Genomic DNA, 26,242 nt, shown 5'->3' on the forward strand with positions numbered 1-26,242 from the left:
CGAAGACACTCCCTTCCACCGCCCCAAGCAGTTCCGTCTGCTCGAGCTGCCATGCCCGCCATCACACCCCTCGCCACCTTCCAACCGCCATGTACCGCGCGCACCTGGCTCAGCGCGCCCCATCCCCACCTCCCCATCATCGCGACCGCATGCTCCGACCGCAGCGCCCGCGTGTACTCGCTGCAAACCTTCCAGCAGCAGTCTGTGATTTCGGGCGGGCACAAGCGATCAATACGCAGCTGCGCATGGAAGCCGAATAGTGTGGGCGAGAGCGTGTTGGCGACGGGAAGCTTCGACGCCAGCGCCGGCATTTGGAAACGATGGGAGGAGAATGCGGGCCGGCCTAAAGAAGTGGACTTCACCAGTGGACTGGCTGGCGGCGGCGCAGCGGATGAGGAAGAGGAGGACGATGAGTGGAGGTTTGCAGTCATATTAGACGGGCACGAGTCGGAGATCAAAAGCCTGGCTTTCTCTCCCGTTGCGCCTTTGCTTGCTACATCGTCGCGCGACAAGTCGGTGTGGATCTGGGAGGAGCTGGACGATGACAATTTCGAGACGGTGGCGGTGTTGCAGGACCACGAGGGCGATGTCAAATGTGTTGCTTGGCATCCTAGCGAGGCGCTGTTGGCGAGTGGGAGTTATGATGATACCATCCGGTTGTGGAGGGAAGACCTGGACGATTGGGCGTGTTGTTCGCTTTTGAAGGGCCACAAGGGGACGGTGTGGTGGGTGGAGTTTGAGGGAGTCGGTGGAGTGCAGAGACTGGGGACGGAGGGAATCTCAGAGGAGCAGAAAAAGCTGCTTGCTGAGCGAGAGGAGACCGGTCCGCGACTGCTCTCTTGCTCCGAAGATCGCTCAATACGAATCTGGCGCCGCATACCGAAGGAGAAGTCCACGTCTGCCAGTGCACAAGCGGGGACCCCGAGCATATGGAAGAACCGCGATTTCGAGGAAGAGTGGGTGGAGGAGACACGGCTACCGGCTGTCCACGACTCAGCTGTATACGCAGTAAGCTGGAGCAAGAAGACGGGGAGAATTGTGAGTGCTGGCAGCGATGGAAGAATCGTGGTGTACGAAGAGCGCTTGAGATCCACCGCCAAAGCGGAGTCAAACGGGGACACTGTCATGTCGGACGGGGAAAATGGCGTCTCTACTGGAGTAGAGGACAGATCGCTCACCGAATGGGTGGTTGTTGCCGACATCGACAACTCTCACGATGTGTTTGAGATCAATCATGTCTGCTGGGCACCACGGGCGGACAAGGGCAGGAGATACGAAGGAGAAGAGATCCTGGTATCGACGGGCGATGATGGGGAGGTCAGAGCTTGGACTTTCGATCCTTGAGACGACGTCTACTCGTGTCCCCAATGCCTATGTATCTATGCGACCGCCATGCTGGCCCCGAATGAACGATTGTCTCCAATGCAGCCGATGATCAATGGATCGTCAGATCTTACTTCGCTCTCGAAGAAGCGAGCCTCCCTTGGGATGACTCTCAAGCCAAGTCCGGTCGATTTGGCCGACATTTTGGCATCCAGCGACCTGGCGAAGCGTCAGTTACTGGTCAGCATGGCCAATTGTCTTCGGTACTTACATTAAACATAATGTCAAGGTCCGCTAAGAGCCCCTTCATGACGTGTCGAACGCCGGTCTCGCCCATGATGCTGTCGTCAAGATTAGACCGTGCTGTCATCTTACTCCATCAACTGAAGCTGTACTCACGAGAGACCATAGACCCATAAACGTCCCACGAACACAAATTTAGCGCCTAATGCCAGGGCTTTGAAGATGTCGGCGGCTCCTCGGATTCCCGAGTCGTACATGATGTAGATCTTGTCACCGACAGCTGTGATGGTCAGCATGCACAAAGTACACGACAATGATGCATCTTACCATTGGCAATGTTCTCCAGTGCATCCAGGCTTGCAATAGCCCCGTCCACCTGTCTACCCGCGTGATTCGAGACGACAATGCCATCGCAGCCTAGTTCCACGCATTTTTTGGCATCGAGCACGCTCTGAACGCCCTTGATGGCAAAGGGCTTGCCACCACTGATCTCCTTCCACGTGCGGATGAGCCAGGGGATCTTTTCCCACGACCAAGCACGTCCATGCCACACCTGGTCAATCCAGAAAGCCCCGGCTTCATTGGGGTTCTTGACTGGATCGATGCCAGCGGCCGCCAATCTCTTCTTGAACACTGGGTCGGACAGGCCGAGATCAGCGCCAACGCCGTAATAGAAGGCGTAGTCGGAAGTGGCCACATCATTGTGCCGCCAGCCTAGTTGCCAAGTGTCGACGGTGAGGATGCAAGCGGTGAAACCCGAGTCGTGGGCGCGTTGGAGGAGCGAGATGGTCAGCTCGTCATCGTGCGGCATGTACAGCTGGAAGAAACGCGGGCCGTTGCCATTGGCCTTGCCCACCGCCTCGATCGGCTGAGAGCCGGCGGTGGAGAGGGCGTATGGCAGGTTCAGCTCGGCTGCGACCTTGGCGACGGGCAGTTCGCCGTCTTTGTTGTAGATTTTGTTGATGCCGATGGGGGCGAAGCCGATGGGGGCGCTGACTTTGTGGCCCCAGATTTCGGCGGCGGTGTCGCGCTTGTTGGTGTCGACGAGCATGCGCGGGACGATTTTGTGTCGGTAGAAGGCCTGGCGATTGGCGAGATGGGTTTCGGATTGGCCGGCATTGGAAGAGGCGTAGAACCAGCCGCCTTCGGTCAACTTTTCTTGCGCTCGCTCCTCGAGTTTGCCGGGATCTGACGACGCATCAGCGTTGATGAAGAAAGTGATAGGATGGGATTGGAATACCAGTATTGAACGGAGGGACTTTGCCTTCATTCGCCGCCCAGAGATTCTCGCGCTGATATTGAGCCCATTCTGGCGTTGTTCGATGCTTCTTATTCTCGCTGTTGGGGTCCATGACGGCACAACGTTGAATGGCAGAGACAAGATGAGGTGTGTGGAGATTGAAGTAACGAGAATAGAACGAGTCTGGGATGATTTCTAGTTCATTTCATCTCCAATGCTGGGGCGATGAAGTCGATGTGAGGTCATCGCAAGTCATGGAATAGACTCCGGAGCGCCTCAAGGCACCGCATCACGTCGTCACCGGCCCTTTCCCGCCGTCGAAGAGGTATTCCATCTGCCCCATTTCGCCGCAGCTTGGGAGGGCATGGATGAAGCATATCTTGCCCCTGCCCTTTTCCCTCTCACGTGTTGCCTCGAGGTGGGAAGGAGGCGACGGTCGATGAGGCTGCAGCTGCCCAGGCAAAAGTGGTGGGACGGCGAACCCGACCTCACCTCGTCGCCGCGGCCTGTCCAACACGCCATGAACGATTGCCTCCATAGGTATCTATAATGCCGCCGTCCCCTGCGATAACACGTCGTACCATCTCCCACCTCCGCCGATGTATACGACCTAGACTTGTCGCCGTCAGCCGCCGACCCTTTTCCCTTTCCCCACCACACAGAACCGATGGTGTCTTCCGGGAACTGACTGCCCAACGCGTTGGCCAGCCGTGGATCGAAGCTTTGCGAGCGCAACAAAATGACCCGAGCGGGCAGAGCGGCGCCGCTGCCGTCTCGCCCCCTCCGAAAGAGCGGGATCTGGCGCCAAAGAGGATGAAGGACAGCTATCACAGCGTTGTGCGTGCCCTCCCCCTCAACACCACACTCCGTCAGTCCACTGGCTGATCTGCGGGACTTAGGTGATTCCCCTCGGCCGAGATCCTTGGCTGCTCGACACCTATGCCAACTCTTCCGGCCATATACGCTTGGGCACGCTGTTCATGGACTTGGATGCGTTGAGTGGAGTAGTAGCGTACAAACACACCGGCGATTCCGTCACCACCGTCACCGCCGCCTTTGATCGTATCACCATCAACCACGCCTTGAACGACACTTGTGATCTCGAGCTGAGCGGCATGGTCACGCACACCGGCAAGAGCAGCATGGAAATCAGCTTGCAGGTCGCCAAAGCCCCGAAGGAAGGCGAGGCAGTCAAGCCTGAAGACATCATGATCACCTGCCAGTGCACCATGGTCTCGCTCGACCCCGCCACCAAGAAACCCGTCGAAATCCCCCACCTACTGCTCGAAACGGCCGAGGAGAAGCGCATCTTTGCGCAAGGCGAGAAGAACAGCCATGAGCGGAAAGCACTGGCCAAAAGGTCGCTGCTCCGGCAGACACCCGACGACGAAGAAAGCGACTTGATCCATTCCATCTGGCAGAGGCAGCTGCGATATCACGACCCAAACGATGCCTTACGCAAGCCCGAGAGCGTGCATTCCATGGAAAGCACCCGACTCAATACCGCGAGCATCATGCAGCCCCAATACCGCAACCGGCATCAATTCATGGTGTTCGGAGGCTATCTATTGAAACAGACATTCGGTAAGTCTCAACACACGCCTCTTCTGTGGACCGTATGCTGACGGCATCGTTAGAGCTGGCTTTTTGCTGCGCCGCCAGCTTTTCCAGGACAAGGCCATCCTTCTTGTCCCTCGACCCCAGCACCTTTCAAAATCCCGTGCCTGTTGGTAGCGTACTCTACCTCACCGCTACAGTCGTCTACACAGACCCTCCCGTAGTACAAGGAGCATCAGATCACAATGATTCCGGCGAGAGTGGAGCAGCTGGCCATCGAACTCGTGTGCAGGTCCGGGTGGACAGCAAAGTACGGAATGTCGAGCATGGAGAGACCAAACCAACGGGCCAGTTCAATTACACCTTCACTGTCGACAAGGATATCAAGGTCATGCCGAGGACCTACTCCGAATTCATGATGTACATTGATGCCAGGAGGCGGGTTAGGCGCGTCGTCAAGAGCATCGAGGAGGCCGAAGCGAAGCCGACCTGAGTGTGGGATGGCGATCGTGGGTTTAGAGGGAGGAATGCCTACATTGGCTCGATACGCGATCATCTTGATGCTCATTCCGTGAACCGCAATCTGCTTGACACATTCATAGGTTTGCACACGAAGCTCTCGCATTCAGCACCCAAGAGAGCCCGCACGCAGAGTAATATCGCAGTGTTCATGCATCGTTCAAAGTCATGATCGTCGTATTCATAAGTCGTGTGATTTCAAGATCGTAGCCCGAGCAAATGCAAGGAGCTGATCAACAAAAGTCTCCTCCGAGTTACCCGAGCTGATCGCAACGGTCGTGCCCAAGCCAAACCCCATGTCGAGGCTGAGAGACCGGTCGCAGTCGCTCTTGCTGTCGGACCTGACAAGCGTCTCGCTGTCCACGAGAATGCCGCCCAGTTTCTTGTCGCGATCGATGAACGGGCTGAGCCCGGTGGACTTGCGGCTACGCGGGGAGCGGGGGTAGTCGGCGAGATCATAGGTTTCGAATGAGGCGGTGTGGTCGCTTGAAGCATCGTCTGCGCTCTGGATGGTGTACGTCGTCGACTGCTCTTTCCTGACTTTGTTGGGGGTCTCCCTGGCAGTATGAAGCGATGAACCCGTGGCTTTGCTGTCCCTTGTCCAGCGGCGATTGAGTGAGGGACGGGGAAGGGGCGGGCCGAATTCACGATGGATGTCGCGGGCCAGAGCGGCATGGTGCGGCGAGCCCGCATAGGTTTGGTGGCGAACGTTGAAGAAAGACAACGGCGTGCGGGTGATGTTGAGGTATGCGTCGAATGAGGTGTGAAGGTCAGCGACGGCCACAAAGGAGAAAACGGTCGTCGCCGTTGCTTGGTGGCCACGAGAATAGTGCACGTTGACAGGCTGTCCGTAGAACCTCGCATTGCTCATGCATTGCGCCGGGAGTTGCTTGAGGAGTTGTTCAATTGCGTCCGCGACTATCATACTAAAGCGCTGCTCGTCGGTTCGAAGGCCGCTGGTCCGAATTCCTTTGAGGTGTTTCACGGCGTGGCTGGGAGTAGCCTCGTGTATGGCTCCCAGAAGCTCCATCTGCCATGAAAGCGGCTCGTATGGTAGCAGTTGAACGTCGGGCAGTTGATCGCGATAGTCGCTCCTCACGGCAACATCAAACCCCTTTGTTCCACACTTGGGGATGAGTGCGAAGCAGCTGAGCCACGTTCCGGGCTTGTGGAGATCCCAAAACTTGTCGTTGAAGCGCACGAGAGAAGCCATGTGCATTTCCAGTGCGGGTAGAGTGATTTGCAGAGTGTCCGCGATGGTGGGGCCAATCCTTGGAAGTGTTGCAAACTTGAAGCCAGCGTTGAGAAACTTGTCAACGTCCGCTTCTTCCACGCGTCTGGTGAGAAAGAGCAAATGGCCTTTGCCAAAGCCCCCGACTCCGACAGCCATCTCCACATCCGATGCATTCTCCTCGGCGTTCGCAATGCTACGGCGCCGCCAAAACGGCTGCTCGCTCTTGAGAGTCCCAGTGTCCACGATCGTGTCGTAGAGGACACCCACGTTCTCGAGGGGCACATGAAGGGCGGACGCAAGTGAGGCGGCAGCGATGCAGAACCTCTCGCGAAAGATGATCGAGTAGTCCGGGGCGGGGCTATGCTCGCTGACCTCGTGGGGATCAACTCCAGTATCCCACATTCCCCTGTCACTTTTGTGCAGCTGTAAATGGCCTCTCATCTTGGGGATCAAGTCGCTCATAGCAGACCAGTTGCGGGATACGCGGAAGATCCATTGAAACACCGGGTGCGTGGTGTCGAAGTCGTCATCGAACGGCTTCATGTAGAATTGATCCGCCACTTCTCGTGAAGGCAGGACGCCGTCCGTGGTCACCAGGATGCGGCCAGCAGCGTCGAAGATGGCACACGATGTCATGACCTTCTGAGAGCATCTCTTGAGGACGGCGGTGCGGCGGCGCGTGATTAACAGAAAGCACAAGGCACCTAGACCTGCACTTCCGCAGATGACCCCTGCAACAATCACTTGTACATTTCTCGAGTGGAGTGCAGCAGGCCCATGGAAGGCTTTCAGCCTGTAGATGCACTTCGTCGCTGCGGTGAAGTGCATGGACGTGACGCCGGCAGCCAAGAATACGGCGCAGAAGCCTCTTTTCTCCCAAGAATTGATCCACTTCTCTCTGACGGTGTAGAACAGGGTGAGCACGGCCAGGCAGGCGCCGATTGCGATGATGATGGACACTGCGAAAAAACGGGCTCGGTAGTGGAGGTGGTAATTGTAGATGCCAAAGTTACCCGTGTAGTGCATCCCCACTACTGACAAGCCCGCAAAGATACCAGTAGCGGCCAGAGCAGCCCGCTCCAGTGTCTTTGAATGCAAGGGATACTCCGCGACGGTGAAGGCGACGGACAAGCCGATGATGGGTAGGAAGACGGAGAGGATGCTGAAGCGAGGGTCGTAGACGAGTTGAAGCGTGGCGTCGCCGCTGTCCATGATGATTGCTCTGTTGCCAATGAAGTGCATTGCCCAGACGCCGCCAACGCCCAAGGCCGTGGCGCATGCGAAGGTATCAAGCCTGGGGATCCAGTCAGCTCCTGTTGTTTGCGCATATCTCACTGCGACAATCACACCAGCTTCTGATGTTCTGCAGGCCGGTAACGCGTCTGTGCAGCCACTCCACGGTGAGTAGGCATCCGCAAATGCTGGCGATGTAGGCTCCGGCGACGATGCCGGGTTCGAAATGGCTCGGGACAACATCACCGATCTTGTATTCCATCTTGCCTAGAGCGATGCTCGGAGTGAGTGGAGGCCCGGCGGCTGTGGGAAGAGTGCGAAGGGAAGTGTATCAGCAATCTCACCCAAGATCACACTGGAGGCCCGCAGCAGCACCAAAGAGCGTCCAAGGGTAATAAAGGCGAGTATGCATAGCACGCCGGGGGTCGGATGTATCAGGAGCAAGCACTACCAGGCGTCGTTGACTCCAGACACCGGTTCAACTCTTGCCGCAGGGGTTCATGACAATGCTGTTGACAGAAGATATGCAGGTCTTATAGACACGAAAGAAAGGGGGCTAGGGTGATCCAAGTGACTGATTGGCGTGTATGGCGAATCAAGAGGAGGTCCCAGATGAGCGATCGACTTTGCGCGTCGCAAGAGTCGTCCAACTTGTGGTGCACCTGCAGGCAGTGCTGTACTTCTTTCCTCCAGTGTTGACCTACTTTTAACGCCACCCATGGCAAGGCGTCCTCAGCCTTACCACCCCATATATGCGAGGAGACTGCAGCGTCCTGCCATCACAGGCCATGATGCTCGCGCCGAGGAGCATCTTCCCATCTTGCCCGAGCGCGCAAATCGCGTCCAAATACCAGACTGCCAGATTTGAGACTCGTACGGGGGCGCATAGTCTTTGTGCCATGTCGACCGGGCCGTCTAGAGGCTTGAGAAGGTAGGTGGTCGTGGGAGAGATGTCGCCGACTTAAAGCTCGGACAAGACTCGCGGTTGTGGCCTCAGGCTGCACCGCACCTCTCCTCGCAACATTCCCTACATCTAGTTCCAGCACTCGCCACTTTCTCTGCTCGATCGAGACAATCTCTTCACCGTCATGGCATGCCACTAAGCGACTTCTCAATATCATGATGTCTCGTGTAGAAGCCGACCTGGGCAGCGTTGAGCTTGCGTCCAAAGATTCCGGACTGCGCCTTCGTCTGTCTAGTCGTGCCACCTTTGTTGCATCCGAAGAGGATGACGTCGATCGTGTTCGCTCTGAGCTGACCTCCCGTTCTCTAAACATTTCCAGCAATCCGCCCTTGTGGACGACATGGGCCTCTGATTTCCAGTTGCGGCTGGAGTTGCCCGCCTCACACGTCCTCGATGTGGAGTCTCAACCGGCTCTGATCGAGACCTTGGCTGCAAGGCTGAAGAACGCAGAGGTGACAGAGGTCCTTTATGCTCGATGGCAATGGCTGATCTAGGTTCTAGCTATGGCAACAATTATGTTTGGCGACCACGACGATCGAGCACCAAGAGTCGACCAAGGATGCCCAGCTCATCACCATCCATCTGGCTCCAGACACCAGCTCAACTCACCCTGCCACGCCCAGAATGCACAAGCTGGGCGTTGATGTGCCTCATCTCGATATCCATCCGCCCGAAGGTGTCCGTCATCTTATCCTGGAATCTGTCCATCTGACTTTTGAATTCGAGCAGAGTCGTCAATGGAAGCGGAGGAAGGATGCCCGACCGGCAGGTATACCCACGAATGCCCAAGCTGTTGGGGACTCACAAATGACACTTTCCGCTGCAAACCTTGAGCGCGGAGCTGTTTCTTACTGTCGGCCGGACGAAGACGAACCTCCTGCGCACTTGTCGGTGTGGAATGATTGGATGTTGTACGATGATGGCGAGCTAGCAGAGCCAATGGACGACATCATGTTGTTGACTCCAGACTACATGGAGGACGACGCCGGTGGCGGGTTCGACTCTTCATCGTCAGCCGTAGCGAAGAGCGACGCAGCTATGCACCTCATTGACGCTGCAATCCGAGTTGCAATCACAGAATCCCCGCGAGCCCTGGGCAATGGGGTGGCCATCACAGCTCTACAATCGTTCCGCCAGCTATCTGAAGTGGCGCCAGCGCTGTGGTCCCCCGGCTTTCTCTCGAATGTGGCAACCCGTGCTGTCTTTCTGCCCACCATCCGGTGTGCACTGGGGATGGTCTGCAGCATGCAGGATAGCAGATTTGACAGCTCACTCGATCCCAACGTTGCTGCAAAGAGACGCTACGTCTCACCAGATACGCCTTCCGTACTTCTATGGCGGATGCTGGCCAGTGGTAGCTACCGTCCACACGCGGCAAGGAGGCTCGAGCCGCTGAGCGATGGCAGAGGAGACACAGGCACCGATCATGATCTCGGTTATGAACTCCTTGACTCAAGCCAAGACAGTTGGACAGACGTAAGGTACGAGGCAGAGCTCATTGAAGACTTTGATTTGATGGAAGACCGAGAAGACGAGGAAGACATTCTAGACTTCTACGATCTCGAAGACCATGCCACGGCGGACTGGCAAGAGCAGACTGAAGAATATCTGACAGACGGGGCGAGTTCCTGGAGCCACGAAGAATGTCTTCTCGAGGACGATGATCTGTGGGAAGATGAAGATTGTCTCATTGAGAATATATGGCATTGAAGTGAAGCGCAGGAATGAACTGAATGAACTGAAGCGCGTGCGTGGCATGTGACCGCAGCTGTATATATTCTTCTTTCTTCTATTCTTCTCCTTCTCTTTTACAACAACCTCCACATTACCTACCAACACTCGGATTACACACAATCTTCCTCAACAAGCAATCAATTCGGTCCATCGGCACAACATGGATCTTACCTGTGACGAGAATGGCTTTCGCTGGACCCAAGATGTCGAGCTCTTCGCGATGGTCATCATTGCCAATCACTTCGCACCAGAGATCATCAGCGATGAGCAGTGGGAGAACATCGCAGCCAGGTTCAACGAAATGTGCGACGGGTTGACGGACGCCAAAGTAAGCGGTGAGGAGATTCGGTAAGTCTCATATGCTGCCTAACGGATCGAATGCATGCTAAGCCGTAACAGCGATCAGTGGAACAAAACCAGCGGTGGCTACCTCATCAAGAATGCCCAGGGCGAGCTCGAATTCATGGATGTCGAGGAGGATGAAGGGTTCGTGGAGGACGAGGGGATCATGGCGGACGAGACCGAGGTGGAAGAAGGCCAGAGCTCTTAAGAAGCTATGAAGGTCGCTGCTACTGAGTGAAGTCAGGGAAGTGAGCAAGGGAAGTGAGAGCAAGGCAAGGGAAGTCGAGCAAGGAACGTGAAGCAATGAGGGAGCGTCTCTTCGATGATGGACTCATGCCATCAAACGGAAATATATGTGCTCAAGGCGACATGTCTCTTGCTCTATCAAAGTTTCTTGGGGCAACGTTCATCAGATACCGTCGTAGGCAAATTGTAGCATCAACCACCACCTCGTAAGAGAGTAGCGTCAGTGCTTGACTCTATTGCTGTCATCATCACCTGAACGCCGCTTGAAACGTGATTGAGTCCGGCTGCTTCGACACAGCGTAGGCGTGAGCCTGAATCTCACCCAGCGGACCCGAAAAGATGGTGCGAACCCCCTCGCATCAAGAATGAGCCCCATCGAGTTACCCGCCGTCGTGCTGAAGCCGCTTTTGCAAGCAAATCGAGTGATGCGCGAGCAATGACGGCACCAGCCAACAGACGAGCAATCGCATATCTATTCGACCGCGACGAAATGCTCTCACAGCGACCCGAGCCCAACTTGGCTATCGGACAGATTCCGCCCACCTCCTCACAGCTCGTCCACGACGCTGCAGCAGAGACTGGAAGAGCAAGGAGCGCAGACTCTTATCCTCGTCTTCTCTTTCGAGACGACCACCGAAGTGATCGGGCCCGCAGACTCACACCAGTCCGAGCAGCGAAGCATCCGAGTCGGAGTGCAGACGGTGAGACGGTGTCCGCAGCGGATGGAGGTTGGAGTGAGATGAGCCGCAAATGCTTCTGCAATTGATTAGTACACAGCAGGAGGCAGATGCAAAGTGACCTACCTATGGCGGCGCTTTACAGCACTCCCGCCACCAAGGACAGGACGTCCGGGGACTTTCCCACAAGCCATATATCTTGACGATGCCTGAGATCAAGCGTGTCCGTGTGAAGCTTGTAATGCGATTGTTCGAGCGAGGGAGTTGCACAAAGAAAGTGAGGCGTGAGCGCTGCACGATTTTCTAGGTGCGGCCGCTAGCGCGCGGGCACTAGCGGCATAGCGCCAACCTTATTCGGCGCGTAGACCGGAGCTGCAACTTCAAGTTCCTTCGTGAATAAAGCGCAGCAACACCCCCTACGTCTTCTTCCGCGAAAACCCTCTCGTCCTTCACCGTCCAGCAAGATGTCGCTCTTCGGTAGCAACCAGGCATCAGCAGCTTCCTCGTCGAATCCAACCCAGGGCGATCTATCCAAAGACATCGCAGTCACCAGCCCGCCAGAGGACAGCATATCCGCCATCCGATTCAGCCCTGTCGCAGACTACCTCGCCGTGGCAAGCTGGGACAAGAAGGTGCGGATATATGAAGTGGATCAAAATGGAAATACCCAAGGGAAGGCATTGTTCGATCACGAAGGACCGGTCTTGAGCTGTTGCTGGAGCAGTGTATGCGTCCATCATCCCCCCGAGCGGGCAATATCATGCGCTGACGAGGAAACAGGACGGACAGAAAGTGTTTGGCGGTGGCGCAGATAAAGCAGCCCGCATGCTGGACCTCGGTGCCGGCGCATCACAAGCCCAGCAAGTCGCTGCCCACGACCAACCCATCCGCTGTGTCGACGCCATCACCGTGCAGAATTCGCCCATGCTCATCACCGGCTCCTGGGACAAGATGGTGAAGTACTGGGATCTACGGCAGCAACAGCCAGTCGCAAGCCTGGAGTGCAAGGACCGTGTGTATAGCATGGACGTGCGGGGGAACGAGATGCTCGTCATCGGCACCGCAGAGCGCTGGATTCACATCGTCGACCTCAAGAACCCCACCGCCTTCTTCAAGACCATTCAATCACCGCTCAAATGGCAGACGAGAGTGGTGAGTACCTTCACCGACGGCTCCGGCTTCGCAGTCGGCAGCATCGAGGGCCGCTGCGCCATCCAATACGTCGACGACAAGGACCAAAGCAACAATTTCAGCTTCAAATGCCATCGACAGACTCCCCCTTCCACAACAGGTACGACAACAACCAGCGCAAACGCCCCTAGTAACGTCTACGCGGTCAACGCCATCTCCTTCCATCCGCAGCACGGCACGTTCAGCACTGCAGGCTCGGATGGCACATTTCACTTCTGGGACAAGGACGCCAAACATCGCTTGAAGGGCTACCCTGAAGTAGGCGGAAGCTTGACCGCTACCGATTTCAACCGAACGGGCAACATTTTCGCGTACGCTGTCAGCTATGACTGGAGCAAAGGCTATTCCTTCAACAACCCGCAGTACCCGACCAAGATCATGCTCCATCCCGTCCAAGGGGACGAATGCAAGCCCCGGCCCAAGAATCAAAAGAGATGAGCGCAGCGACTGGCTAGAGAGATTTTCAAACTCGGCACAATGACTTGTTTTGGGTCCAGCGTGGCGTTCGGCGACGCGCAACGAGCGGCGAGCCTCCACCGCTACGAAAACAGGCAAGATCAATTTGGAGGCAGCTCTTCCTCCGACCCGTCCTTGGTACGAAGAATGCCGCTCGACTTGTGGAGGATTCAGTCAATAGCCAGAAAAACTTGGTTGATCGAGAATATTAGACACTGTGATAGACAGCCCTTGTCTCATCTGCGCACTTGTCATCATGGCATGTGTGCGCTTTACACCCTCTCGTACATTAACATCCACCTCATATACTTACTTATCGTGATCGATTGTCTCTGATTACAAGCGTCATCGTCGCCTGCAAACAGCACAATGCCCCTTTACTACACCTTCGGCCGTGGCAAGAAGACGTTCAGCGCCTTTCTTGGGATTCGCTTGAATTTAATCCCCTCCCAAACACCCACGATTTCCTCGTTCTGCAAGACGTAGACATCTCCGCGCATCACGGTCTTGTCGTTTGGCATCGTCTCCATGTGCACGTACGTTTTGATCTCCGCGTGGTGGTCCTCCGGATCAAACTTCGACGAGAGCTTCATTGACTCAATGCCTTGCGAGATATATGCGTTCTTTTCCGTGTCTACGATGGCGTTGACGACGAATCCGGATATATGACACGAGCCATCCATATAGAAAGGTGTTGTGTAATCGGTGGCTGGATCCGGCTGGAAAGCATGCGTCGCAGTAGCCTCGAGCGTTTGTGTGTCGACGTAGACTTCGGCCATATTCTGATACTTTGGACCATAGTCGACGAAGCTTTGGAATAGCTCGTAAGCTTTGCCACGATGCATGTGCATCACGTCGCCGGAAGTCTCCGTCGCTGCACGAACGTGCAGCTTCGATATCCTAGCAAGGATGGTGGGGGCGAAATGCGACCAGGACATCAGCCATGCATGATCGAGTTCGTACACGACGCTACAACTCGCCAAGTCGTTGATCTTGACGCCGTCGGGTGTGATGCTTCGGAATTGACAGTGAACAGTAGCATCCAGGAGATCTCCCGAACTGAATGGCGATATCTCTGGCACGACTTCCATTTCGAGCCACTGTCCAGTGGGCTTGGGAGGTATGGCGATGATGTAGGTTTTTGTCACCGACAGATTGCAGACCTTGATTGCTGGAGTGACCGCGTCGTGACCGCGGTCGGATCGCCAGATATGTCGAGCAGCAACGGCTGCCATGTCGGTGTATAATCCAGCTGGCGTCAAGGCCACGCCGTGACAGACATGCTGAGAGATTGCCGGCAAAATGGCGGGGTCGGCGAGGCAAGTCCGAATAACCCAGCGGCCAGCTGTAGTGCCGGAGAGGTCTTCATGCGCGACTTGCTGACAAGAGGGGGTGAGATACTTCAATGGCTGTGCTGAATTGGGAGCAGGGCTGGTCACAGACATGTTGTTCGTGCTTCACGAGATATGGCGCTGAAGAGGATGATTTTGTAGTGATAGATACGAGTGAAAGCGAAAACAGGGATCTGGTGAAAGCAGCCCTACCGTAGATTCGTACTTATACCTCCTCTCAAAGGATTGGAGCCATATGAGCGCGAGACGAACGACGCAAAGAATGTAACATCGGCGAATCTGCTCGCGAAGTGCTACATTGGGAGACGCGCTTTGAGCATCCAGAAGAGGAGACAGCTCATCAGTAAGAGTAACAGGCATTAATATGTGTGGGGGGAACAGTAGTTACAATGGCGCATCTCGGCGCTGATGTGTGATGGGTGAGGTGGTATTCGGCGTCGGATCTTCGACTGTCGCGCACGGACGCATCGGCGCCTTCACGTTGTCACGTTACAAGAGTGCACGCTCCACCGCAATCAATCAATCATCTTGGTCGACAGACAACCGATGCGAAACAGGCACAATGGACCCGTTCGATAATCTCCTCAATCTCGAAGAACAGTACTACCAAGAAGGCTACGATCTCGGTATCGCAGATGGCTCACGCGCTGGGCGAATCGAAGGACGGATCTTCGGGCTCGAAAAGGGCTTTGAAAAGTACATCGCAATGGGCCAACTCGCCGGCAGAGCAGCAGTCTGGAATGCGCGCATCTCTCCCAGCCCATCGTCTCAAAGCACTTCTTCTGCGCTGGCGTTGTCTGAGAATGCCCGGATGCAGAAACATGTGAAGCGCTTGAAAGATCTGACTGATGTCGAGACTCTGCCCACAGAGAACAACGAAGACGCGGTTACCGATTTCGATGACAGACTCAAGGACGCGCAGGCCAAAGCTACACTGATCTCCAGAATGGCGGGGGAAAGTGGAAGCGCTTCCTCCGACGTCTCAGAGAAAAACGGGCCTGCGAAGGCTCCACACAAAGCCTTGCGGGTGAGAAGGGACGAAACAGGCAAGCCTATGGGCGAGATGGAGGACTTTGCCGGACTGCCTCGCGTGAGAAAGGAGACGACGTGAGATTGAATATTTCATGGTCGCTATCATTATCGTCGAGCCGGTATGGCCGTGCCCATCGAACCCGTCACCATTTCCTCTCGGCTAACGGAGAATATGGAAGGCTCATCCACTATGGCTCGTCGCTGGTCGGTTTCATCTAATGTGGTATCATGTCGAGGCCGCGTCCGCGGTTGTTGTACCATCCTGCATCGCCTCGGCCGGCACATCAGCGTGCTCAAGCTTGGCCTTCTTTGCTTCTCCCGCCCCATCCATCTGCTGGAGATTGCTCACATCGGACAACGGAGCTCTCTTCACTGGAGTCGGCGGCCTGTACGCAGAACGGTTCTGCATGGTGTGCGAAGCTGCTGATGGCGGCATGCCCACGCGGCGGGTCGTGTCGGCCGAGGGATTGACGAAGTTGACACGTCCTGACACGGCAGCACCATTCAAGCCATTGCTCGGGAGCGGCTGGGGATGGGCAAGCTGCCCTGGTGGCGCCCCCGGCGTTTGCTGCGTGTCACTCGCGGCACTGCTGATGTTCAAAGCCGACCTCATGATTGGGACCGATTTTCCCGGATTCACGCCGTGCGTTCTTCGTATCGACGAAGCCTCGACATGTGGATTGAAGGCAATGGCAGAGTTCGGTGGTCGCGAGCTCGGAGGCTGATTGAGCATCTCCGCACCCCTGCCCGTGACAAAGCCTTCAGGGATTCCCGGGGGCGGTTCGCGCGGGGGAGGCAGTTCCGTTGTGGTGTTGGAGGAAGAGTTGGTTCTCGCATCGGGCGTGTCAGGCTGCTTCTGGGCTGCGTCTTGCGCGGGCATGGAGGCGTTGCTCGTCTCATGGCCCTGAAACTGCTTTACCGGCTGCAAGTGTGCTGCGTTGTTCGGTGCTCTTGGAGGGCCAGGGGGCCTGGGGGGTGCTTGTCCTTGGGCTACACTCTGGGGTCGTGTCGCTGGCATGGAATGTGTTTGTGGCTGCCCTGGTCTTTGCTGACCAGCATGCGATACCGGGGTTCTCGCGTTTGTTGCAGGAGAGTCGATGCCACCCCCGGTCCCTTCGATTCGTACTTCATCGGGTCCGGTCTCATCGAATGGGTCACCGCCGAAATCTTCCTCAAACTCCACCGAGCCGTATGAGGCGCCAGATTGTGCGCTAATGGTTCGCCGTGCCACCGAGGCTTTGTCGGTGTCACGTCGCTGCTCACTGTCGGCGATGGCCTCCCTTTTGATTGGCGCGTAATCGGGATGGCGATGCAGATTTTCGGCATCCCATTTCGATGGCGCAATCTTGACTTTGGTGACCTTCTGTAGGTAGTCTTTATCGTAGAGACAGTTTCCGAGGACGTTTCCAAAGTTCCGCAGAGCTCGCTTCATTGCATCTGTCGCCGCTTCCTTCTTGGCCTTTTCAAAGGCAGCGGCCTTGCCCTTGCAGTTCTCGATGTGGCCGTAGCCGATATCTTCGTGATAAGTGCCATCGCGCAGCGTCACTCGAACGATGGTCGAGATGCCGAGGGTGATCTTGCCGTTTGTGGTGTTCTCATCCACAAAATCAATCTGGACATTCTTGATCGCGGAGCTCCAGCCGTTGAAGCCAAAGACTTCATTCGCAAGGTTGATCACCTTTTCCGCCGCCAAATAGTGAACCTTGCCACCGCCCTGGCCCGGCCGCGTGGAGATATATTCGGGGCCGAGTTGTTTGTCTAGTCGGCTCTGCAGAGTTGCAATCTCTCGTGCTGTGTACTCGGTGACGTGAGGTTTGATCTCGGCGAAGGGGTTTGTTGTGGCTGCATTGTCACGGTACTGGTCGCCCGGCCTATTTGAGTGTCAGTTCACCGTTACCGATGACATTGAGTATGAAGAGTCACTCACATAGGCATGTTGAAGGTTTCGTCTGCGCATGCAGAGAAGTCGTTGGGGGGAGAGTGCTGGCGGAGGTGGGATGTTGTTACCCTGCGCCAGTCAGATGAAGTCCGCGCCTGGGACAACGCGACACGGACCGCGATGCTTAGTAATCATGTCCCCGATCATGTCGCCTGTTCACGTGACTTCAACCACTCTGTTTATCTCGTGTTCCTCAATAAGATTGGAGTCCTGGACATCGAAGAGGACTACAGGCAGACGAGACCCTTGAGCCAGCATGGAAGAGCCGAAGGAGGTGTGAAGTGGCCCAAAGCATCCCACCCTCAGGAGTCGAGTTTAACTTTCACACACACGTGCGCAACCTTGCGCCATCTCTCCCGCTCAGGCGTGCACCTCCACTCTCTCCTCGACATTCCACCACCGCTTTCGCACTACGGCGCCGGTGCCGCACCTGTCAGCACCATCATCAGCGGACGAGTACCATGCCGAGCCAGTAGTGACAACAGAGCCACGACTGGAACACCATGTCTCACACCCGCAGTGCGCCGTCTTCGCGACGGATAGCCTGCTTACCCCTGCTCCTCCTCTCTGTCCTATCTTCTTTGATATGGCCAGCGCTGGCGCAAGAGCAGGAAAAGTCTGCCGCCGACTACTTCATCCACTCCCTCCCTGGTGCGCCCGAACCTCTCCTCAAAATGTGGTCCGGCCACGTCGCAATCACTCCCGAGCACCATGGCAACATCTTCTTCTGGCTCTACAAAAACCGGAATCTCGCCAATCGACCTCGAACCGTCATATGGCTGAACGGAGGACCAGGCTGTAGTAGCATGGATGGCGCATTGATGGAAATTGGGCCATACAGAGTAAACGAAGATGGGACATTGCGCTACAACGATGGCAGCTGGGATGAGTTTGCCAATCTTCTGTTTGTGGACCAGCCGCTGGGAACGGGGTTTAGCTACGTGGACGGAGATTCGATGACACACGATCTGCCTCAGATGGCTGAGCACATGATCACATTTTTGGAGAAGTGGTTTGTGCTTTTCCCGGAGTACATGCACGACGACTTGTACATTGGTGGGGAGTCATATGCGGGGCAGTATATTCCTTACATCGCTCAAGCGATCCTGGAGCGGAATAAGAAAAAACCAGCTCACGACGCGTGGAATCTTCATGGACTATTGATTGGCAACGGATGGATCTCGGGCCCCGATCAGTACATCTCTTATATTCCTTTCGCCTACGAGACCGGCATCCTGCAAAAGGGCAGCCAGGCAGACCAGAATGCACAACGGCAGGAAAAGACATGTCTGAAAGAGCTTGCGGCAGGCGCCAAAGATCACGTGGACCACTATGCCTGCGAGCTGATCATGCACGGCCTCAACCGTGATCTTGCCGGCGCCCGGGAGTGCTTCAACGTCTACGATGTTCGCAAGAAGGACTCTTACCCATCGTGTGGGATGAATTGGCCGCCCGACTTGAAGCAACTGACCCCCTACCTCCGTCGCGACGATGTGCTTCAGGCGCTTCACATCAATCCCGACAAGAAAACAGGCTGGACAGAATGCAACGGCCAGGTGGGCAGTGCTTTCAACGCAAAGAACGACCAGCCATCTGTCAAATTGCTGCCTGGGTTGCTCGAGCAACTCCCCATCATTCTCTTCGCGGGCGACAAAGACCTTATTTGTAACCACGTCGGAATCGAGAATCTAATCAATAACCTTGAGTGGAATGGTGGAAAGGGCATGGAGATGTCACCGGGCATGACTGCTCCAAAGCAAGACTGGACGTTTGAAGGCGAACCGGCTGGGCAATGGCAGACCGCCAGGAATCTAACATATATCCGCTTCTACAATTCCTCCCACATGGTGCCTTTCGACTACCCGCGAAGGACAAGAGACATGCTGGACCGATTCATGGGCGTTGACATCTCGAGCATTGGCGGGACGCCGGCGGATAGTCGACTGGATGGAGAGAAGGGCCCGGAGACGTCGGTCGGCGATGTGTCTGCGCCCGGCTCCGCGAAGAGCGAGGAAGAGGACGCGAAATTGGAGGCGGCAACGTGGTTGGCGTATCGACGCTCTGGTGAAGCGGCGCTTGTCGTTGTGCTAACCGCCACAAGCGCATGGGGCTTCTTTGTGCTTCGCGATCGACGCCGGCGAAAGGGGTATCGGGGGGTCTTCAGCTCCGACCCTTACGATGATGGAGCTGGCGGTGGCATGGGCCTTGACGGAGGAAGACGAAAGGAAACGCGCGACATCGAGGCTGCGGCGGCTTTTGACGAAAGCGAGCTGGATGACCTTACCGCCAATGGCCACTCCAATCGCGGTGGGCGAGACAAGTTCAGCCTCGCAGAGGAGGACGAAGATGAGGGAACGAGACCTGAAGGCCGTAACGGAGGGCCGAGATAGATGTAGCATGCGTTGAGCGAATCTCCTGCGAGCATTGCATCTTCGCGACGTTCAATCTGAAGCAGCTGATGATTGTTTATTGCAGTCATTCCGCATCATGTCATCTATATCATTGCCGCGCAATGGGCTACGCTGCGCGCCGGCGATGTTCTTGCCCTCACGGGTCTAGCTTCCAGTAGCCTCGCGGTAGAAGCTCAACGTCTTGCCCGCACCCGCAGTCACAAACATCTCACTCCTCGCCCCCTTCACGAGCGGCAACCACTTCACGGCCCATAGACACTTGTCGCTCTCGGTCTGCGTGGCGACGCACTCTCTGCGCTCCAGACTCCACACTTTGGCCTTACCGTCGTAGCAGCCACTCAGCAGATACTCGCCGCTCCAGTTCCAATCCAGACTCATCACCCAGCTCGCATGGCCGGTGAGGTTCGCCACTTGCTCTCCGGACTGAGTGTCGTACAGAGCAATTATCCTCGCGTCGCCGGCCGCAGCGAGGTACTTGCAGGCGGGGGAGAATTTGACGCTTCGGACGGGTTTGATGAGACCAGTGAGGGCGTGGACAAGTCGCTGCGTGGTGTTGCTGAAGATGAAGATTGTGCCGTTTTGATGGCCCGAGGCCGTCATTGTGCATGGGCTGTCGGGGGAGAGGTCGACGCAGAGGGCGAAGACACCTTTCGTTTCAAATCGCGCAATCTTGGAAGCGGTGGAGTCGGAGATGGTGGCGGTGTCGTAGACATTGATGCGGCCGTCGTGCGTGGTGCAAGCGAGATACTGTCCATTTTCGTTCAGGGCCAGAGCCCATTGCTCACCGGCTTTGGCGGGCTCGAGGATGCTCCCTTTCTCCACCCAGGCGGCCTCCCCGTCGCCGTCGCTTACCCAGAGTTTGACCTCGCCGCCAAACCCGGCGCTGGCGGCGACTTTGCCGTCCTTGCTGGCACAGACATGATGGCAACCTAGCGCATGCGCCTTCTCCAGTGTCTGTGCCGGGACTTCGCTGTTCGAATCGTGAACCTTGATGCTTGACGAGCCGGAAGCAGAGAGCAGATGGGTGGGCGTCACCGCCAGAGAGAAGATATCGGTGGGATGCGCATCGGAGACTGTGTGAGTCTGGAGGTAGAGTTTGGACTGTCACGGCGGTTAGTCGTGAGAGTAGGTGTGAGGTTGAAGCTGACGCAGGCATACCATCGTGCTACCGCATTCTTCAAGAGACCAGGGCTGAAGGAGTGAAGTGATATGTCGGAGACAGGAAACGGTGCGGTGATGGAGAGAAGTGGAAGGTGGGGCGAAGATTTTCCCCCATGCCTCTCACGTCCATGGCGCGTGGTCACATGCTCGGGCTGGGCAGCGAGGGTTGATTCAACCGCGATGATTTTATCATACAAACGCAGTGTCTCTATATGAGAGGTACGCCGCTATACAAACGCACTGCGCACACCGTCGCTATGCCATGCTCAAACAATACACCGGCTCGCCGTCGATTGGGTCAGAGCTCGTCCCCTTCTTCCCCATCTCCCCCCTTCTTCTTTTTGGGCACCGTCTCCAATGGCTTCTTGCCTTGCGCCCTTCGCTCCTCAATCCGCGCCTCGAGGGCTGATACCTCATCCTCCTCAACCTGCTTCTGCGATCTGAAGCCGTTGCCGAACCACCTTCGTATGCCTATGACGACCTTGTTAGCCCTCCGTTGCAAATCGTCACGCCAGAAGCATTGTCATGGTACATACTGGCCACACAATAAGGACACAATACATGCGCTCGCTTCGTCCTCCCGCACGAGCTGCACTTGTTCAACGCCGTGACGTCTTTCAGGTGCTTTCCTGACGCCAGTTGCCGATGTCGCTTCTTCATGTGCGAAGTCTTCTTCTTCGGAACAGCATTGAGAATGCCATTCCAGATGTCGCCCAGCAGGCTCGGAATGGGCAGGAGCACGGCGGGCAGTAGGGATGTGCGAAGTCGTTGTCGGAGAGGAATGCGCTTGGTGATGGGTTGCGATTGTGGGAAGAGCGACGCTCGGGCGACTGGAAGGAAGGCGGCGAGGAAGTGGGCTGATGGCCCTCGTATGGCAGCCATTGCGGTCACAGTGCCTTGTCCTCGCAACGGTCCTGCCTTGGAGTGGGGGAAGGATGTCTCTTGTGAGTTGGATTGAAAGCCGCACGCACCTGCAAATAATGTCGGCGACACTCCTCAGATAGAGTTACGGGAGTGCCCGTGGCGCCCGTTTCGCTTCACATGGCCCGAGCGCCGCCGCCGTTTCCCCTTTCCGATGAAAATTGATGGAGTGAGAGCGCCGCGATCGTCCCTCTCCATCTTCCTCACCCATTGTTCCCCCTGCTTCACAGCACCCCGACCCTCATTCCTCCCTCCTGTCCGCTCATCCAGCTCGGCCAGCGATCCAGTCCTCGCGAGACCACGTGCGCACCCCCCCAACCGAGAAACCCCCCCGGGACATCAATGGCGACCATGAGCGCGCAATACGGCCCCTCCGTCTACCCCAAGAGCCATGTCGGCTTCGACAGCATCACCACCCAGATCGAGAAGAAGTTGTTGAAGCGGGGCTTCCAGTTCAACGTCATCTGCGTTGGCCAGACCGGCCTGGGCAAGAGCACGCTCATCAACACCATCTTCGCCTCGCATCTCGTCGACAGCAAGGGCCGTTTGAGCCCCCACGAGCCCATCCGCAGCACCACCGAGATCCACCCCGTCGCCCACATCATCGAGGAGAACGGCGTGCGCCTCCGCCTCAACATCGTCGACACCCCCGGCTACGGCGATCTCGTCAACAACGATCGCTGCTGGGACCCCATTATCAAATACATCAAGGACCAGCACTCCGCCTACTTGCGCAAGGAACTGACCGCGCAACGCGAGCGATACATCCAAGACACCCGCATCCACTGCTGCCTCTACTTCATCGCCCCCACCGGCCATGCCCTCAAGCCCATCGACATCGTCGTGTTGAAGAAGCTGAGCGAGACGGTCAACGTCGTTCCCGTCATCGCCAAGTCCGACAGCCTGACGCTCGAGGAGAGGCAGGCATTCAAGGATCGGATCAAGGAGGAGTTTGCTTTCCACAACATCCGCATGTATCCTTATGAGAACGAGGAGTATGACAGCGAAGAGGCGGCGATGAATTCGCAGATCAAGGTTGGTTTCGCCATGTCATCTCCTCCCCCGGGCTCTCACTAACCGCCGATGCAGTCCATTATTCCCTTCGCCGTGGTCGGAAGCGAGAACAGCATGACCCTCAACGGCAAGACCGTGCGCGCCCGTCAGAATCGCTGGGGCACCATCAACATCGAGGACGAACGCCACTGCGAGTTCGTCTACCTGCGCGACTTCCTCACCCGCACCCACTTGCAGGACTTGATCGAGACCACCAGCCAGATTCACTACGAGAGCTTCCGCGCCAAACAGCTGCTCGCGCTCAAGGAGAGCAGCGCCGCCGGCCACGGCACCGGTTCCCGACCAATCAGCCCCAGCGCCGAGCGCGAGCTGAGCAGGCAGAGCCAGAGGGCGACGATGAATGGGTATTAGAATGCTCTGCTTTGTTCTCGTCTGCACACTGCACTGCATTCTCTATACTATCGTCCCCCACCCTCCCTGACTCTACCTCCTTCTCTCGTCTCGCGTTGTTTGTCCTGCACTGACTCTGATTGGATACAAGGCCCTCAGCCGCGGTGAAGAACACACCGTCCCACAGTCGTGTCTTTCCTAGTCAAGGCTAGCAGCAACACCCTCATCCTCAACAACAGCAGCGGCGGCGGCAGCGAACACACTCCGACGACATCCTACCACCCGGCCCACCTCTAATCCAGGATCCGCAGGAGCAGGACTTATTTTGGCGGCGCGTGGCGACATGGAACCGACGACTACAGCGAGAAAGTGTTTAGTTGCAGTGAAGAAGGAATGAAGTCATTTTTCCTCGTCTTGTTTCCCTCATGTATGGAGCTCCATTGCTGTTGTGCGACGAAAGCGACGGAGTTTGCGTGCTCTATCGGCAAGATGTGCGCATACATGAGATTAGAATGATCGTATTTTCAGCTTGTGTCAAATGTCCCTGCCCCGTCGCCTCTCCTTTCCCATATCTCTTCGGAGTCATGCGCTGCTTCACCAGGGATGAGGTTCTGCAGCGAGTGATTGAAAGGCAGATCATGTTCGCGATTTTGAGCGTCTTCTACAGCTAATCGGAAATCCGCCTGAACCTGCGGTCGAGCGAGCCCTCGGACGCCAATCGAGAATGAAAGGGGATGGAAGCGTGTGGCTGGACGATCGATGGTCGATTTGAGAGCTTGATTCTGAATCGTTCTCAACCGAAGTCAAACCATCACCAATCAAGTATTGCATTTTGGGTATCCAAGAAACCATTATCGCTTAAACGTTTCAAAAAATGATTGCACGCTTGGTAGTCCCTATGGCAGGTGGACCTGGAAAGACTTGATATTGCCAGGTTCATTGAGCAGCTGTGTCCCTCAGTTAGCTGGAGACGTGGATGTCACCTCGAGTCTAATGATTGACACTCACCTCTTCCACGGGATGTTTGTTGACCGCTTCGTACCATTGACATAAAGAGCTGAGCAGGTACGCGAAAGAACCCCATGTGCCCGATAATCCACTCTGGTAGAGTGCCCAGTGCGCGCCCGTGGCCTCATTGATGACACCAAAGACACCAATCAACCTGCGATTCACAGTTAGCATACTGCACTACATCAGTTCAATCAAGGGCGTCGACGTACAAGAATCCCACGGATCCCACCATGGCCCAAACCCCAATCCACCAGCCCACGACGTTTGGCTGGATCTGCCACCAGCGTTCTTGCGTCTCGAGCAGAAACATCAGACTGGCGGTCAAGAAGCAACATGACCCGAGAATTTCGGGGAAATAATAGGCGCCGTACTCTTGCGGCGCGTTGAATTGTGAGGAAATGCCGGGAATCGAGACAACACCACACCAGGTGTAGAGGGTGGCGCCAAACAGCTGCACCGAGCACGCGATGTACCCAATCTCGTATATATGGTGGTTGCGGAGCGCTTCCCAGGTCGGCCACCAGCGCCATGTCAGATATTCATGGCTTTCGCCTTCTTCCGCTTCGCCTAGGTCGACACCGCCTCGGCGAGGAGCGGGCAGCTTGCCGCCGGGGTATATCGAGCCTGGGCGTTCGCGCCGATGCAATGTTTTCCAGCCTGCTTCTGGATCGACCGTGCGTAATTTCTCGGTTTCGGCCTCTTCCTCGGCCCGATGCCGTCTGGAATGCAAGGGATGGAGATGCCCAAGAAAGTTGTGAATTTTCTCGTCAAGCAACTTCTTCTTGTCCTCCTCGTGGCCTTCGAGGAATCGCTTCATGGCGGAGCCGTGGAACGAGCCATCATTGACGGCCTCGAGATAGGCCATGGTAGCACCGACCTGGTAGAATAGAGCACCGATGAAAAAGAGGATGCCCACGCCGTACGTTGTGATCCCTCCCAGGTCGAGGCCCCAGCCGGTCGGGATCCAGCCCCAAGCGCTGTCGATGGTGAACAATACAGATCCCCACGTATAACTCCATCCGCTCCAGAAGGCCATATCCCAATATGGGAACGTGAAGACCATGCGATAGAAATTCCGACCGACACCCCTAAAGCTGGAGGAGTAGACGGGACGATTCTTGGGGGGCAGATTCGGGTAGGCCATGGACGCTCGCGGGACGACGACGGAATTGCGACCCTTGCGATTGTCACGAGAACGCCAAATGATGCCGACGTCGTTGGGATCATCGCCAAAGCGAACATTCATCTTCACACTGGTGGGATTCATTTTCTTTAGTGGGCCAGAGGCCTTGACACTCGACAGGTGGATCTTGTCTTTGGCGTCCGACACGACATTCTTGACCTTGTCCATAAAGGCGGGCGAAGAGTCGCGATGTGTGGGAGCCTTGTCGATTGTGTCGTCGCCGGCAAAGGCGACGCGGGGCTTGGCATCCTGGTGGCCACTTTCACTGTCGGTGTCTTTGCCGCTGGGACTGGCGTCGTCGTTAGCTTCTTGAGCTTCCTGAGCTTCGTGGGCTTCGTGGACGAGAGGGTCAGTGATCGCGTAGATATCCGTGCCCCGCTCCGCTCTGTCTCCGTTGACATTGCTGTTGGCCGGGTGGAGGTCTGTGTCGGTTTCCGGGGTGCTCTCGAGCGCCTGCTTCGCAGACTGGTCGAAGTAGTCGGGATGGGACGAACCAGCAGCGCCGGGACTGATGGCGCTGGTGGGGACGCTCGCGTTCGTGTCGGTGTTGGCGGTGAGGGTGCGGTCGAGGTCGCTAGCCCCCGGCGCATCTGGCCCTGGGCTCACAGGCTCCTGGGGATGGATATTCTGTGCATGGTCCTCACGCGAGACTGCAGCATCGTCGCGCGAGCCGTCTCGCCCGCTTGCCCACGGGTCTACACTTCTGACGCCCGCAAGCCGGAGAGCCTCTTCATCATCGGCCGGAGGATCAGCCGCGGGATTGTCGGCGGACTCGAAAGGATTGACATTTTGGAAGAATCCAGCAGCGTCGGCCGGAGGCGGAGGAGAAGAAGACGGCATGGTCGGTCATGCGAAGTCGAAAACGAAAC

General features: G+C 56.4%; 14 protein-coding genes across 14 annotated transcripts; 7 read left to right on the forward strand and 7 right to left on the reverse strand.

The window, feature by feature from the left end:
* Window positions 1–51: 51 nt before the first annotated feature.
* On the forward strand, window positions 52–1,344 carry BDY17DRAFT_327046 (cytosolic iron-sulfur protein assembly protein 1; the record flags this gene model as incomplete). The annotated part of the gene is made up of 1 exon (XM_033737607.1): window positions 52–1,344. The coding sequence occupies one exon, from the start codon at window positions 52–54 to the stop codon at window positions 1,342–1,344; it is 1,293 nt and encodes a 430-aa protein (XP_033586633.1).
* A 102-nt stretch (window positions 1,345–1,446) lies between these two features.
* On the reverse strand, window positions 1,447–2,918 carry BDY17DRAFT_318619 (FMN-dependent dehydrogenase; the record flags this gene model as incomplete). The annotated part of the gene is made up of 5 exons (XM_033736205.1): window positions 1,447–1,542; window positions 1,595–1,664; window positions 1,723–1,846; window positions 1,894–2,754; window positions 2,807–2,918. The coding sequence occupies 5 exons, from the start codon at window positions 2,916–2,918 to the stop codon at window positions 1,447–1,449; spliced, it is 1,263 nt and encodes a 420-aa protein (XP_033586634.1).
* A 306-nt stretch (window positions 2,919–3,224) lies between these two features.
* Window positions 3,225–4,960, forward strand: BDY17DRAFT_31036 (acyl-coenzyme A thioesterase 9). Its single transcript, XM_033735424.1, has 3 exons — window positions 3,225–3,643; window positions 3,706–4,390; window positions 4,444–4,960. Exons 1-3 carry the CDS (start codon window positions 3,356–3,358, stop codon window positions 4,854–4,856), a joined length of 1,386 nt encoding a protein of 461 aa, XP_033586635.1. The 5' UTR covers window positions 3,225–3,355; the 3' UTR covers window positions 4,857–4,960.
* A 103-nt stretch (window positions 4,961–5,063) lies between these two features.
* On the reverse strand, window positions 5,064–7,611 carry BDY17DRAFT_327049 (uncharacterized protein; the record flags this gene model as incomplete). The annotated part of the gene is made up of 2 exons (XM_033737608.1): window positions 5,064–7,410; window positions 7,466–7,611. 2 exons carry the CDS (start codon window positions 7,609–7,611, stop codon window positions 5,064–5,066), a joined length of 2,493 nt encoding a protein of 830 aa, XP_033586636.1.
* Window positions 7,612–8,281: 670 nt separating this feature from the next.
* Window positions 8,282–10,133, forward strand: BDY17DRAFT_303177 (uncharacterized protein). Its single transcript, XM_033734525.1, has 2 exons — window positions 8,282–8,765; window positions 8,815–10,133. Exons 1-2 carry the CDS (start codon window positions 8,469–8,471, stop codon window positions 10,021–10,023), a joined length of 1,506 nt encoding a protein of 501 aa, XP_033586637.1. The 5' UTR covers window positions 8,282–8,468; the 3' UTR covers window positions 10,024–10,133.
* A 1,643-nt stretch (window positions 10,134–11,776) lies between these two features.
* Window positions 11,777–12,941, forward strand: BDY17DRAFT_312960 (WD40-repeat-containing domain protein; the record flags this gene model as incomplete). Its single annotated transcript, XM_033735678.1, has 2 exons — window positions 11,777–12,037; window positions 12,093–12,941. The coding sequence occupies 2 exons, from the start codon at window positions 11,777–11,779 to the stop codon at window positions 12,939–12,941; spliced, it is 1,110 nt and encodes a 369-aa protein (XP_033586638.1).
* A 398-nt stretch (window positions 12,942–13,339) lies between these two features.
* BDY17DRAFT_327053 (polyketide synthase dehydratase-domain-containing protein) lies at window positions 13,340–14,404 on the reverse strand (the record flags this gene model as incomplete). The annotated part of the gene is made up of 1 exon (XM_033737609.1): window positions 13,340–14,404. The coding sequence occupies one exon, from the start codon at window positions 14,402–14,404 to the stop codon at window positions 13,340–13,342; it is 1,065 nt and encodes a 354-aa protein (XP_033586639.1).
* Window positions 14,405–14,882: 478 nt separating this feature from the next.
* BDY17DRAFT_234011 (uncharacterized protein) lies at window positions 14,883–15,269 on the forward strand (the record flags this gene model as incomplete). Its single annotated transcript, XM_033730261.1, has 1 exon — window positions 14,883–15,269. A coding segment is annotated over one exon (387 nt), but the record flags the coding sequence as incomplete, so codon positions are not given.
* A 300-nt stretch (window positions 15,270–15,569) lies between these two features.
* BDY17DRAFT_327055 (uncharacterized protein) lies at window positions 15,570–17,278 on the reverse strand (the record flags this gene model as incomplete). Its single annotated transcript, XM_033737610.1, has 2 exons — window positions 15,570–17,214; window positions 17,271–17,278. 2 exons carry the CDS (start codon window positions 17,276–17,278, stop codon window positions 15,570–15,572), a joined length of 1,653 nt encoding a protein of 550 aa, XP_033586641.1.
* Window positions 17,279–17,785: 507 nt separating this feature from the next.
* On the forward strand, window positions 17,786–19,672 carry BDY17DRAFT_318622 (serine carboxypeptidase; the record flags this gene model as incomplete). The annotated part of the gene is made up of 2 exons (XM_033736206.1): window positions 17,786–17,851; window positions 17,894–19,672. The coding sequence occupies 2 exons, from the start codon at window positions 17,786–17,788 to the stop codon at window positions 19,670–19,672; spliced, it is 1,845 nt and encodes a 614-aa protein (XP_033586642.1).
* Window positions 19,673–19,754: 82 nt separating this feature from the next.
* BDY17DRAFT_31175 (WD40-repeat-containing domain protein) lies at window positions 19,755–21,115 on the reverse strand. The gene is made up of 2 exons (XM_033735568.1): window positions 20,852–21,115; window positions 19,755–20,794 (listed from the first exon to the last, which is right to left on the reverse strand). The coding sequence occupies exons 1-2, from the start codon at window positions 20,852–20,854 to the stop codon at window positions 19,838–19,840; spliced, it is 960 nt and encodes a 319-aa protein (XP_033586643.1). The 5' UTR covers window positions 20,855–21,115; the 3' UTR covers window positions 19,755–19,837.
* A 187-nt stretch (window positions 21,116–21,302) lies between these two features.
* Window positions 21,303–21,809, reverse strand: BDY17DRAFT_303186 (uncharacterized protein). The gene has a single exon (XM_033734526.1). The coding sequence runs from the start codon at window positions 21,734–21,736 to the stop codon at window positions 21,326–21,328; it is 411 nt and encodes a 136-aa protein (XP_033586644.1). The 5' UTR covers window positions 21,737–21,809; the 3' UTR covers window positions 21,303–21,325.
* Window positions 21,810–22,126: 317 nt separating this feature from the next.
* BDY17DRAFT_327058 (cdc 10 like protein) lies at window positions 22,127–23,200 on the forward strand (the record flags this gene model as incomplete). The annotated part of the gene is made up of 2 exons (XM_033737611.1): window positions 22,127–22,810; window positions 22,865–23,200. 2 exons carry the CDS (start codon window positions 22,127–22,129, stop codon window positions 23,198–23,200), a joined length of 1,020 nt encoding a protein of 339 aa, XP_033586645.1.
* A 969-nt stretch (window positions 23,201–24,169) lies between these two features.
* On the reverse strand, window positions 24,170–25,436 carry BDY17DRAFT_256450 (uncharacterized protein; the record flags this gene model as incomplete). Its single annotated transcript, XM_033731603.1, has 4 exons — window positions 24,170–24,341; window positions 24,400–24,742; window positions 24,768–24,853; window positions 24,967–25,436. The coding sequence occupies 4 exons, from the start codon at window positions 25,434–25,436 to the stop codon at window positions 24,170–24,172; spliced, it is 1,071 nt and encodes a 356-aa protein (XP_033586646.1).
* Between the last annotated feature and the right edge of the window lie 806 nt (window positions 25,437–26,242).

The sequence above is a fragment of the Neohortaea acidophila genome (assembly GCF_010093505.1).
Source record: "Neohortaea acidophila strain CBS 113389 unplaced genomic scaffold BDY17scaffold_10, whole genome shotgun sequence".
Classification (NCBI taxonomy): Eukaryota; Fungi; Ascomycota; class Dothideomycetes; order Mycosphaerellales; family Teratosphaeriaceae; genus Neohortaea; species Neohortaea acidophila.